This window comes from Labrus bergylta, chromosome 22, assembly GCF_963930695.1.
Source record: "Labrus bergylta chromosome 22, fLabBer1.1, whole genome shotgun sequence".
Lineage (NCBI taxonomy): Eukaryota > Metazoa > Chordata > Actinopteri > Labriformes > Labridae > Labrus > Labrus bergylta.
The window spans coordinates 2,497,265-2,510,890 of NC_089216.1; the positions used below are offsets into that span (position 1 = coordinate 2,497,265).

The window sequence follows — 13,626 nt, forward strand, 5'->3', positions numbered from 1 at the left end:
ACAAGTTATTTTCAGTTGTTTTTGGCTATCGGTATCGGGACCACTAAACTTCATGGTAAAAAAACGTGTTTGCCAACCACTAAATCTGACCCTGACTCTGACCCTACGTTGTGCTGGTTGATCATAAGTAACTACCTTGTGCTTTTTTTTTACATTCTTTATAACAAGTGTTTCTTTCATTTGACTAGAAGTGGTAAAGGTAAGGACCGTGGTAGGTATTTTTCAGCCTTTGTTTATTGGAGCTAGGCATACTGTTGGGAGGTGAGTCATCTATGAGAAACTTCCTGCTTCCCATTGACAGTTACAAAAAGTTCTCATGGCAGATGCTCCCCTTTGACATTGGGCCTATAAATGTCAGTCAATCAATAATCCCCACCAAAATGTATTGTCTTATATGTCTACTAGTGTGTGAACATTTGTTAACCATCGCTAAGAGTCATGGTCATTTGATTTTCACAAGTCTTGCCCATTGGGTGAATGAAAACAATAAACACACTTCAGGATTGAGATATAACAAACATTTTTCAAGGATATCAGAGGATAATAATAATTTATACTTTATCAATCCTGCAATGGGAAATTCAGTTTTAAACAATGAACATGCTACACACACACACACGGAGCGCTCCAGAGCAGTTTTGGGGTTCAGTGCCTTGCTCAAGGGCACCTCGGCAGTGCTCAGGAATTGGACTGGCACCTCTCCAGCTACCAGGCCAATTTCCGGACTTGGTCCGGCGACCCTCCGATTCCCAACCCAAGTCCCTACAGACTGAGCTACTGCAAAATGTTGAAGATATTGTTCGTAACCTCTTGAGCTTCAGACAAACATAATTTAATGTCATGACTGACAGGTTCAAAGTAAGAGTTCTTTCACCAATTAAACTGCAGGGGTGAAATAAAAAAAAGTTGTGTTCTTGACTAGGAAATACATTTAAATGCTGCTAGTGCACATCTCCAGGTGAGAACCCTGAAAAGAAATCTAATTTAGTTGCCTTTTTAGTTGAAAAAACAAACATGATAAATTGACCTAAAGACTATCAAATCCTGAAGCATTTGCATGCCATGAGTACTCTCCCTGGTTGCCTTTTAAAGCAAAGTGAAGTACCTTAAGATATCCTCTGACGAGTGCCCTTCCAGTGGAGGAAATGTGAAGAAGAATGTTTATTGAGGATTAAAAATATAATGAAATGCCATTTGGGCTCTACATACAAAGTGCTGCTTTGGGCATTGCCTAATTCACTCATAAGGAGGTTCCGGCCTTGCCTACAGTCTACGTGACCTTTGAGTTCTCTTCGAACGGAGAGGAATCAAATAACTTCTCAGTGAGGTACCTTCAGTTAAAAAAACTGGGTCCCCTCAAAAAGGAGATCATGTTTGAAGGACTCTCTATACCACATATTCCACAGCATCATTCAGTGTCTGCCGTGGTTTGGTTCTGACCAACATAACGCCCCCATACCCACTGGGTCCGTTCCTGAGTGCAGCTATGAGCAGCTGGACATGCGGGTTTACAAGATCAGGTAACATTGATAAAGTAATGGGATATATGACTGGACCATTAATGCATGTTGTATACTGACCATGCATTTCAAATGTCAAAACACGTAAGATATCCCACGTAATAACAGAACTCAAACATCTTAAGATGTTGCAACTAAAAGTCAAGCCTGTTCAGGTTTGCAGATGGCTCAAGTCTAAGAATTGTATTTCCTCATTGCCTGAATAGTTGATTAGCCATTAAAGTAAACAACAAGGAAGAGATAGTACCCATCGATGCTCCGAATCTGATAAAGTTCCCGAGGTATTTGTTAAAAAGCAGAGAGAATGATAAGTAACTGTATATAAGCTGATCTGTTCAGCATGTCCACACAGGAAAGTTGAAGCTACAAGAGGAAGCTGAGTAGAAAGACAACCAGACGATCAAAATCCATTCATCACTTTTACTTACTGCATCAACTCAGTCATGAAGATGCTGACCGGGTTGGTACTTGCCTGTGCCATGATGGCCGTGACTAATGCTGCTGGTGAGTGTTAACAGACAAATCAAGACTTTAAAAAAAAAAGAGTGTTAGGATGCAACAGGTGTTCAATGTAAAGTGACTACTGCAGAAGAAGCGATTCAACTAAACGCTGTGATAATCCTTGCAGCTGTTCCAGGAGCAAAGCGTGATGGGGGGTTAAGGATAGTTTCCATTCAACATGGTGAGTTCACATTTAACAGTTTTAACAGACTAATCAGGACTATCCATTCAAGACGGTGATTTTGGTGTCCTATTTGTACAGAAACAATCTACTCATTAAGATTTTTATGTGCAAATGCTCTGATAGACAACCAAACTATCGAGTTACAGCTGAAAGAACAGAGAGTGACTAAAACAAAAGTAAGCACCGCATTATTGTGTACATGAAGCCAATGTATCAGAAAATGCCAGTCACTAGCTTCTCCTTGAATGGTCCCCATTTTTAAAGTGCGGGCAAATAGTGCCCATCGGATTGTGGGGTAATTCTATTTAGCGGAAGATAGACGGACGCATCCTTGAAAATTCTCTGTCCAAAAGACTCAATCCTTTGAAGAATTTGACGGATCCTGAACATTGGAGCAGTCCTCCCGTGGCATTCGATGACCGCCATTTTTAGGATCCTTCCCTGACTTCGAGAAGAGCCTACTGACTGCTTTGTTTTTACCTGTTTGAGATGCAGAGCCTGAAATGACATCGGGGCCATCCGTTCAAAAAGGTCAGTTGGTTTTCAGTGCAAACGCTGTAGCAAACAACTAACATCTCAAGTTATATAAAGCACTATGTATTTCGAGTTCATCATTGAATACCTGCTGTTGTGCCTGTCATGTTCAGTCCCTTCTAAATGTGTTCACAAGGAGATTGGACATGATAGCAACTAGTGAAGAGTTAGCATCGTATTATTGTGACTGTACAGGGATAATATCAGATGAAGCAAGTCACTGACTGTTATGTTCATTCTCAAGCTGTTGGGAAAGAAAAGCCTGTGTTAGTCGCAATGACCGTGGGACGATCCATTCAAGATGGTGAGTTTTTATTTGTTATTTTACAAAAGCAATGAACTACAATCAGATGCTCAGTTTAAACTACCAAAATAGCTAGTTATCAGAACCATTCCATATTCTATATATTTGTATGTAAAATGATTACAAAGCTCACTGAGTGCTGTCTTAAACTTTTGATTTTTGATTTTATGCCATTGGTAAAATCCATTCAGCGAGGTGAGCTCAAATCTGTCGTTTACAAAGCAACACATTCAGATTTAGTTTCTCAGAGCAAAGGCTCTGATAAAAAATGGAAAAGTCAAGTTTGTAGCTCAGCGGCAACAGTGAGCTTCTGCTGCTGTGCCTCCAATATTCAGTTCTTTCTTTATTTTGTTTGCAGTCGATGGTGTCGTCCTTCAGGGATCGCCATTCTGTGACAGTGGTTGGATTTGTGACAAACCTCGCTGTTTCCTTTTCGTTCCAACATCAACGAGTTGGGCTAATGCTGAGGTAGTCAGAATTTTCTGGATTCAGTGCATCTGCTTGAAATCCATGCTGCCATTACTCAGTGGCGATTCTACAGTCTATGGGGGCCCATTATTACTGCCGGTGTCCTCTTCCTCTTTTTCCTGTTTCTTTTTTCTCTTGATTTTTTGTTGTTGACTTTCATTGACAAACTTTGGATTTCACAGGAATAATGTTTACAACACTTAGCAGGGCAACAAGAGTGAGTGCTGCCAGATGGGGCCCCCTTAGGGAGGTCTCTACTGTCAGCACAAAAAATGTAGAGGGGATAAAGGTGTGTCCAAAGAGAGCTGAAAATCTGCTCTGAAAGCACTGAATCTTCTGAAAGTTCACCAGACACAGATGAACAGTCAATCCCAGGCGATGCTGGCACCAATGCTAGCTAACGGGGCAGTGGTTAGCCTGCAGTAGCACTGGACGCAGTTCCTGTAGAAAGTGGTGACATTCATATCCAAAGAATGTTGTAAACACAGAGAAGACAGTGTTTAAATGCTTAGCTTCTCTATTTGAACAGCTATTTGAAGCATACATAAATTGGTTTCTGGCTTGCATCTGATGTCAATCTTCATATCTTTCAAGATGAATCTTTGTATTTCTTGGAATATACAGTATATATGTGTTTTTTTTTCTGCTCTCATTTCTGCAGCTCAGTTGTCAGGCTCGAGGTGGAAACCTTGCATCAGTGCACAGCTTTGATGAGTATCACTTTATTCAGGGAATTATACTGAAGCAGACTCAAAAGTATCCACCAACATGGATTGGAGGCTCAGACGCAGAACAGGTATCTTAATGATTACACAAAATCTCCAACTCCACATTTTTTGTGTCAACCATACTGTAATACAGAAACTGTGTGCGTGTGTTTCTTTGCTAGGAGGGTACTTGGCTGTGGAGTGATGGTTCACGTTTCACCAGTTTGAACTGGTGTCAAGGAGAGCCTAACAACAGTGGTGACCAGCACTGTTTGCGGATGAACTTTAGTGGTAAGTCAAACTACATGTCATTTTAGCCTCAAGTAAAACTTTTGGTTTAATTCAAGGTTGTTTTGATAAAATTATTACCAGAAGGTTTGTGAGGCAGCAATTAACCATTTTGAAGATGTAGAAGATTAACTGTTGTCTGAATACTGAGCAGCCCAAAAAAACTTGTTACCTTGAAGACAGAATGTGCCCCATTTTACACATAAATACATCAGATATCTAGCTTATCCTCTGTAAATGTCTCTCTGATTCATGACTTTGTACAATGAGTGAGAAGTTTGAGTCCCGCTGGCTGTGTTGTTGTCAGAACCGTGTTTACATGAAGTATGTGTAGTAATGTTGGTGTACAGAATAAGAATAAATATCTTCCATTTTTGTTATTTACAGATCAAAAATGCTGGGATGATGTGCAGTGTGAAAACCGACTCCCATTCGTCTGTTCAAAGACAATTGAATCCTTCCATGGCTGACTTGTCAAGAACTCCAACTCATCAGTCTCATATTCAATCTGAAAGCTCTATATCTTATCTCATAGCTCTGTTTTTTTCTTACTATCGCTGTAACGCTATTTAAGGAATGGAGCGTCAAGTAATTCAAACAGTAGCTGGACTGTCTCTTTGGTTTTATGCCTCTAATAGGAGCAGGATCGATGTGTTGTGGAAGGAATGCTTTTTGCAAAAACTTCATGTTCTTTGTTTCGGTGCTCAATTAAAAGTCTTAATCATCAAAACAAGCTGGTCTTCTGTCTTTGTTTGGTCTAAAAATTGTATTTTCCCGATTGCAAAGTTCTCATACTCCATCCACTATCTGACACCGGCCTGCTGTCCATACCACACAGCACACTCCCCACCTATGGAGACAGGGCCTTCAGTGTCACAGCCCCCACTCCACTGGAACATCCTCCCCCTCGGACACCTGCAACGCCCGTCTTTAAATCTGCGGTCGTTGTACCCCGAAACAAAAGAACGAATGACATGTATGAAAGACGGTCAAAGTTATGACTTGTAAGTTGTAAAGTGATAAAAGTTTGGATGTGTTCTAGAGGTTCAGTTTAATTTCCAGAGAAGAAACTAAAAATCGTAAAGATAACAGCCATGGTAATTATTACCGAGTTTTTAAAAATTAGCGAGTTTGTCAGTGGCTTTGCAGTCAGAAAAACAATTAACAAACCTTTGAACCATGAAATAACAAGTACAGTTTTCAAATATGCAAGTTTGGGTGCAAAATGTTGAATAATATCTGTAACCAATTGAGCTTCAGATACTTATAATCTTGTGCAAACACTGCCAGCTTTAGGCTCATAATGTTAGTATTCACATTAATTAATTACAGACCACTGTGGGGTATTTTTGAAGCCAAAACTATTGTACCTGTAATCAGGGTCGGACTGGGACTACAAAACAGCCCTGGACTTTGACTCGGCCGGTCCACAACAATCGGTACACGGAAAGTCATCAACGCCTGGCACGGGTGTCACAATACTTTAATCATGACTCATGACACTAAACCATTCAAATTACAGCAATAGCACTGATGTTGATTAGAACATCATCTATTCCATGCACTCTTATGATTACTTTATTACTCAATAATCTTAATTAAATTATGCAGTAATTAACTTACTGCACAAATAATAATGAAAATACACCACTACAAATGTAACTTCTGTATTCAAAGTCTTCAAAGTTTGTAAGTATTATCAGAAAACTGTAACGTTACCAAAACTTTAAAAAGTAAAAGCGCAACAGTTTTTTATATATACAGTATATAGTTTCTATATAGTGTTTCTTAATATTACTGCATGTGGCATTTTACACCTAAAATGTTTAAAGTGGAGCTGTTTAAACTATTATAATCATTATTTCACTTTATTTTATTTCATATTAAATTTTTTGCATTGTACTGAGCAACACAAACTGGGTATAGATAAAAATGTAGCAACACCTGAATAACATTTGCGAACATCAGCCAGCAAGTAACTCTCTTTCTCCCTCTCTCATGTTCCATACTTACTTGCCCTGTATCTGTCTGTGGAACTTCCACCAGCTCATCTCTCTGTCCCTCATCATCACATGGTCCTACCATGCTGAGGCTGCACAACTGTCTGGCTAGCCTCAACACTCTCTTCTTCACTCATGCTGCTAACTTCTTCTGCTAACCCTTTTCTTTGCGTTTTTTACCGACGTTATCCATATTTTTGTGCTTCACTACTACTACCAAAGATCGTCTTCGCTGCTACTACTTCTTCTTCTTCTTCTTTTCAATTAGCTGGTGGGCACGGGCGGCTGCCGACTGGTATCCAACTTAAAGACGCATTGTTGCCACCTACCGGACTGGAGTGTGAAACAGTAGATTAGCAGGAAAAAAAAAAGAAATGGTGATGACTGCGTGGCGGCCGCTGGCTGCCAGCCGTCCTGGACTACCGGCCGTTCTGTGATTCTCCAGAACACACAGATGGCCAGTCCGCCCCTGCCTGTAATGGGCTGGTGCAACCATGTCCAGAAAAAAACTCCCTCTTGGGTTCGCTAACTGTAGACAAAATTTGTAGTTCCACCAACAGTGTAAAGAAAAGATAATGAAGTTGGCTTAAACTTTTAAAGGGGAAAAAAATGTTCTTCAGTTGCAACCCTTCCAGAAGCGAAACCCTTCCAGTTAATACTGTAAATTGTAAAGTGCCCCTAGAGGACCCAATGGATGACCGAATAAAATCTAGTTTTATAAAAGCATTCAGTACCTCAGGCTCATCCCTGAGTAACTGCCTTTGTATCGCCTATGTTAACTTCTTATCTATCTTCTTATCAATGTTTTTGCAGAGCATAGTGGTGAGGATAGAGAGGGACCTAGACTGCACTTCCATTGGATAAAATGAAATATACTGCCCTGTAGAGTACCTTCCAATGGAGAAATCTAATGAGTCCCCTTGAAATGCTCTTCCAGTGGAGAAAACCTTATGCTTTCCCCTCTGGATGCCCTTCCAACAGAGAAAACCAAATGAAATCCAAATGGGATCAAGTGCTCTTTAGAGAACCCTTCCAGCAGAGAAACCCCTTACAAAGTACTCTTTTGGTGCTCTTCCAGTGTAGAAAAGATAGCAAAGGGCCCCAGTCGAAAGACTTGCTCAAGTTCCTCATAAAAATGCCAGAAAAAGTCGGAAATAAGAAAATGAGAAAATAAATATAATAAAAAAGAGACAATATTTTCTAGGGCTCTGCAGGGAATTTATTGGATATAGAGTTAGCCTAAGGACTGCACGGTGGTGCAGTGGTTAGCGCTGTTGCCTCACAGCGAGGAGGTTCCTGGTTTGAATCCTTGTCTGACAGGAGCTTCTTTGTGTGGAGTCTGCATGTTCTCCCCATGCATGTGTGGGTTCTCTAGGGGTGCTCCGGCTTTCTCCCACAGTCCAAAGACATGCTCGTTAGGTCAACTGGTGACTCTAAAATTGTCCATAGGTGTAAATTTGAGTGTGGCTGATTTTCTCTCTATAAGTTAGCCCTGTGATTGACAACCATTTTGCCTAATGTAAGATGGGTTCAGCTCCGGACCCCACGACCTAGCTAAGTTTTCGGATTCGCTGTAATAATTCACTGATTAATTGGAGCAGACTTGGAGAGGGAATTTTACTTCGTTGTTTGTTGATCATTGGACAGCATCTGAAGGAACAGAGTGGAAAGTTGCGCACTTAATCTCAAATTAAGCATTTACAGCAATCAGGTTATTGTTTACTCTGGGGAGGATGAGGTTTGGGTATTATTTAAAACAAAGACAGACGAACACTTGTATTTAAGAGCTGATCTGTAGAGCGTCTCCACACCGGACACTGAAGCTACTGGAGGAAGCTGAGAAGACATCATAATCCATTCATCACTTTAAGGACCTGCATCATGAAGATGCTGACCGGGTTGCTACTTGTCTGTGCCACGATGGCCCTGACTAATGCTGCCGGTGAGTTTTAACAGACAAATCAAGACCTAAATAGAATAGTGCGTCAGCGTGAAAGTTTTGTTCATGAAATGAAGAAACAGCAGATGTCAGTTAAATGCTGTATTTAACCCTGCAGCTGTTCCAGAAGCACAGCCTGATCGCATGATGGAGGAACCATCCATTCAAGAAGAACCATCCATTCAAGAAGAACCATCCATTCAAGAAGAACCATCCATTCAAGAAGAACCGTCCATTCAAGAAGGTGAGTTGGTGTTTGTTCCTGTTTTTGTACAAACAATGGCTTCAGATTTTCGTTTTATGCTCTGATGAGCAACCAAGACATACAGTTTTATAAAGCAGAATATACATCTGGTTCATTAGTGAGTTGAGTTCCTTCCAAAGTTGTTGTTTCTTGAAGAATGACGAGGACACAAAGCGACTGTAAGTAGGTTTTTATTGTGACGAAAAGTGACAAAAATAGATGAAGCAAGTCGCTGACTGTTGTATTTAACCTTTCAACCTTTCCTAGAAGCAAAGCCTAATGAAATGATAGGAGAACCGTCTGTTCAAGATGGTGAGTTGGAGATTTTTCCCAATTTTGTCAAAAAACTAAAAACTAAAATGAGAGATATTATGCCTGTAAAGTGCAAACGAAATGAGTCACTGACTGCTGTGTTGAATCTCCAGCTGTTCCAGAAGCACAGCCTGATGTAATGGCAGTGGGAGCATCTATGGAAGATGGTGAGTTGGTGTTATATCTAGTTTATCAGTGCAAAGGCTCTGATAAAAATGCAAACTTTCAAAGTATTGTCTAGCTTAGGTGCACAAATGAGCTTTCACTTTGGTGCATTCTACATTCAGTTCTTTCTTAACTTTGTTTGCAGATGACGGGCAAACTGTCCAAAGATCAAGCGTTTGTCCCAGTGGTTGGGCTCAATACTACGGTCGTTGTTTCCTCTTTGTTGGAGCATCAATGACTTGGGCTGATGCTGAGGTAATTATTGATTTGGATCCAGTACAGAGCTCCTCAACACTGAATGCTCCCCAGTCTCTTTATACTGTAGCTTGGTCATTGAGAACCCTCTGTCGTCATTTCTGAACACATTCTCTAGTTAATCTTTGCATGTTTGGTCCGGTCACACTGTATGAAGACTACTTGAAGGGGAAATGAGGGCCAATGAAAGGAAGACTGTCAGAGTACACAGAGTTATGACTCCTCCTGCTGGCCATTTAAAAAGATGCAGGTTTAAATCACTCCTTTTTGGCTTCCCCTTTGAAACAAGACTCTACCTCCACTTTTTCTAAGCAGCCTTTGATTAAAACCATAACATGATCTTTTCCCCTGACACTAGTCAAGAAGTTTTGGTCCTGCAAAGATGACAACTTGTATCAGAATATTGCAGGTCTAAAGGTCATAAAATGTGAATATTTGCTATTAAAGTGTTTTAAAATAGAATATTTCAACACTTACCTATTTTTTGATCATGTAACCAGAAGTTGTATTGTTGCCAACTTAAAGGAAGAATGTGCAACATTTTACCCAAACCTCATCCTCGAAAACTTTAAACCACAGCCGTGGCTCAAAATGTGCAAATTTTGCAATGACAGTAGGACACCTCCCTAAGGGGGCCCCATATGACAGCACTACCTCTCGTTGCCCTGCTAAGCGTGGCATGCATGCACCAAAGTGATAATAGTCACCAAAGGAAAATGAAGAGGAATTATCCATCTGGGAGTGAAAAAAGAAAGAGGAAGAAGAGTAAGCGGAACTGGTAGACATGAAGGGGATGAATGCTGGTTGGAGTGGCCCCCAATTAATTTTTGACTGGGGCCCCAACAGATACCAGCATACTAGTACTACCACTGCATTTTTGCATGGCTTAAGGTTGATCATAGTTTAGTACTTGCAGCATTCAGACGAGTCTTCCACACACCAGCACACTTAATTTTCTCAGGAATTTGAACCTCTGTGATGACAACAATAGGGTTGCAGGAAGCTTAAAGGGGAGGCAATGGCTCAGTCCTTAGCGACTTGGGTTGTGAACAGGAGGATAGCTGGTTGCATGTTCTGGTACGGACCAAAGTGTGGAAAGTGCCAGTTCACTTACTGAGTATTGAAAATGTGGCTTAGCTTCTGTATTTGGCTTGCACATGTTGTTAACTGGAATATTTTTCAAAATGTTTCATCTTTGTATTACTTATTTTATAATGTCATTGGCCTTCACACAGTGCTACTTTTTTGTCCCTCATTTTTGCAGATGAATTGTCAGGCTCGAGGTGGACACCTTGCATCAGTGCACAGATTTGATGAGTATTACTTTATTCAGGGAATGATAGTGAGGCAGACTGGAATGTATCCAAAAACATGGCTTGGAGGTTCAGACGCACAACAGGTATCTTAATGATTACAGAGAATCTACATCTCAAAGTGACAGAGCAAAGTTATAAAGACATTTTTGTATGTGTGTGTGTGCGTGTGCGTGTGCGTGTGTGTGTGTGCGTGCGTGCCTGTGTATGTGCGCATGTGTGTGTGTGCGTGTGTGTTTCTTGGCTAGGAGAGAACTTGGCTGTGGAGTGATGGTTCATATTATAACTTTGGGTACTGGTGTCCAGGAGAGCCTAACAACCAATATGGCAATCAGCACTGTTTGCAGATGAACTTTGGTGGTAAGTCAAACTACATGTCATTTTAGCTTCAAGTAAAACTTTTGGTTTAACTTAAAGTTGTTTTTTAACAACGGCGCTCAGCGGCGACATCTAATGGATCATTGGGCAAAGTTGCTAATTCTTAAAAAATAAGAAAACTATGATTAGCCTGTCGATGCAACGGATTAGTAAGCATCATGTGTGGTTACAATGAAGTTGACTGACTCACAATAAAAGTCACACAGTCCTTTTTAGTGAAACAACAGCAATGGGAAATGTTATGTTCTTATTTTAAACTTAAAACAGCTGTGATACAGATGTGATCGCACTATTCCATGAGGCAGACAACAACAATAATAACACTAAAGTACTTAACAATTTCCATAATAAACTGAAATAAACATTTAATAATTCACAGTACAGATTATCTGTGTTTTGACAGTAACTGACAGTTTCTTTGGATTCACCGAAACAGTATTTGTAATGTCTGTAGTGATGTTGGTGTACGGAATAAGAAGACATACCTTTTGTTTTTGACATTTACAGATCAAAAATGCTGGGAGGATGTGCAGTGTTATTCCTACCTCCCATTCGTCTGTGCAAAGACACTTGAATCCTGCCATTGCTGACGAGCGTGTCAAGAACTCCAACTCATCAGTCTCATATTCAATCTGAAGGCTCTATATCTTATCTCATAGCTCTGTATTTTTCTTACTATAGCTGTAACGCTATTTAAGGAATGAAGCGTCAAGTAATTCAAACAGTAGCTGGACTGTCTCTTCGGTTTTATGCCTCTAATAGGAGCAGGATCGATGTGTTGTGGAAGGAATGCTTTTTGCAAAATCTTAATTCTGGAGAGTTAACAGTTCTTTGTTTCTGTGCTCAATTAAAAGTCTTAAGAAGAATTTATTTCCCAGATTGCAAAGGTCTCATCCACCCATTATCTTTACCGCTTTTTCCTGTTCGGGGTTGCAGGGGGGTTGGAGCCGATCACAGTAATGGGGGAGTAACCATCCCCCCAACCCCACCTCTATCCGCCTGCAAGACGCTGACAGAGATTAAGAAACACTTCTCATCAGACTTCACTTTAAGCTTTTGTACCATAGGAGCAGGTCCTGCTGAACATTTCTTCCAGCCAAGTTATTGTTCAAATCATTAAAATTACACAGGCATAAATAAATCGTCAAACAAATCACATCATATAGAATAATTTAAAGCAAACATTCATTTATAACCCCTATGATCCTCCTTTCTTAATCGATATTAGACCTGCTATCCACTGAGGCAAGAGTCCACAGTAAAACAGATTATTTTAGTATATTATACCATCATAATTTGATCATGAAACCAGTGAAATAAGAGTCTCCTCAGCTGTAAATGTGAAGTATTCAGAACTCCAAAAGTGATACATATTGAGTGCGTTTGAATGGACTTAAGTATCCCGATTATGATCATATTCGGGATATGGCACTAACATGCACACTGAGAAACCGGGTTATTCACAGCTCTGTTTACATGATAAATACTAGTATCCTGGTTTAAGATTAGTGCAGGCATCTGTGATGACACACTTATTGTGAAAAGTCCAAGTGATGTTGTTGTCCTAAATCGTCATTCATGGACACCCTCTCGTCCAATCAGATTGCTTGGTCTGAACTAACTGTTGTATTATGAACTACAAAGTAAATGGAGAAGTTTAAGCATTCAGTCGGATAAGAATTTCAGCATTTTTACTTGTAATCACTAACACTTTGATAAATCTTCATTAGGATCCAGTTATAACTCCTCCATTAGACCCTAAAAGTTAAGAATATTCCTCTTAACTTTTGTTACCCCCCAAAGTTCCTGGTAAAAACCAAACATTTTAAAGGCCAAGTTAGGCTGATCCTGCTCCTTGTGGCATAATGTTAATCAATAACTATCATGAACAACACTCCTTTGTTCTAACATTTCTTTTGACTCACAACTCTCTTATCTAACTCTTTGAAAATGTCATTGAGTTTTGTCAAATTTCCAGAGAAGGAACTTTCAATCATGAAGATAACGACATGACGATTATCATTCGACCTTTGTTCATCCATGTAATTAATAAAAGAAGATAAAAGAGTTCAGTTAAAAACCAGCACACGTGGCATAAACTCAATAATTTCTCCATTGGCCCAAAAAAGGACGGTCAACCTAACGCCCCCCAAAAGAGACAGATGTGAATCTTATGGATATAAACCCCAGAGATTAATTTCAGTCTCTGAGAATTATTCTGCCATCCCTCTGTTCACTTAGCTGAACAGCCAATCAGAGTGATTCCTCTCACCAACTGCACCAACGCCGATTCTACATGTCGAACCTGCCGAAAAAAGGCAGACGGGTAGCAACGGAGCCAGACATACCGCAAAAAATAGAACGACAATCGCTCACCCACAGTCCAACTTGGACCCAAGGCCGACTATCTCTTTGGTGTGTCAAGGCCTTTACTCTAGATTTTGGTGCTTTAGACTAGAGGATTATTCTTTCAATCATTTTTTAACAACTTCTGAGAGACAGAAAGAGAGAGAT

The 13,626-nt window shown here is 40.2% G+C and overlaps 1 protein-coding gene across 1 annotated transcript; it reads left to right on the forward strand.

Annotated features, from left to right (window-relative positions):
* The first annotated feature begins 1,757 nt into the window (after positions 1 to 1,757).
* Positions 1,758 to 11,973, forward strand: LOC114921263 (C-type mannose receptor 2-like). The gene is made up of 16 exons (XM_065950898.1): positions 1,758 to 2,024; positions 2,149 to 2,202; positions 2,701 to 2,736; positions 2,984 to 3,043; positions 3,402 to 3,511; positions 4,173 to 4,307; positions 4,401 to 4,509; positions 4,894 to 4,940; positions 8,394 to 8,448; positions 8,564 to 8,672; positions 8,961 to 9,001; positions 9,115 to 9,168; positions 9,312 to 9,421; positions 10,686 to 10,820; positions 10,983 to 11,094; positions 11,620 to 11,973. The coding sequence occupies exons 1-16, from the start codon at positions 1,964 to 1,966 to the stop codon at positions 11,700 to 11,702; spliced, it is 1,311 nt and encodes a 436-aa protein (XP_065806970.1). The 5' UTR covers positions 1,758 to 1,963; the 3' UTR covers positions 11,703 to 11,973.
* The last annotated feature ends 1,653 nt before the right edge of the window (positions 11,974 to 13,626 follow it).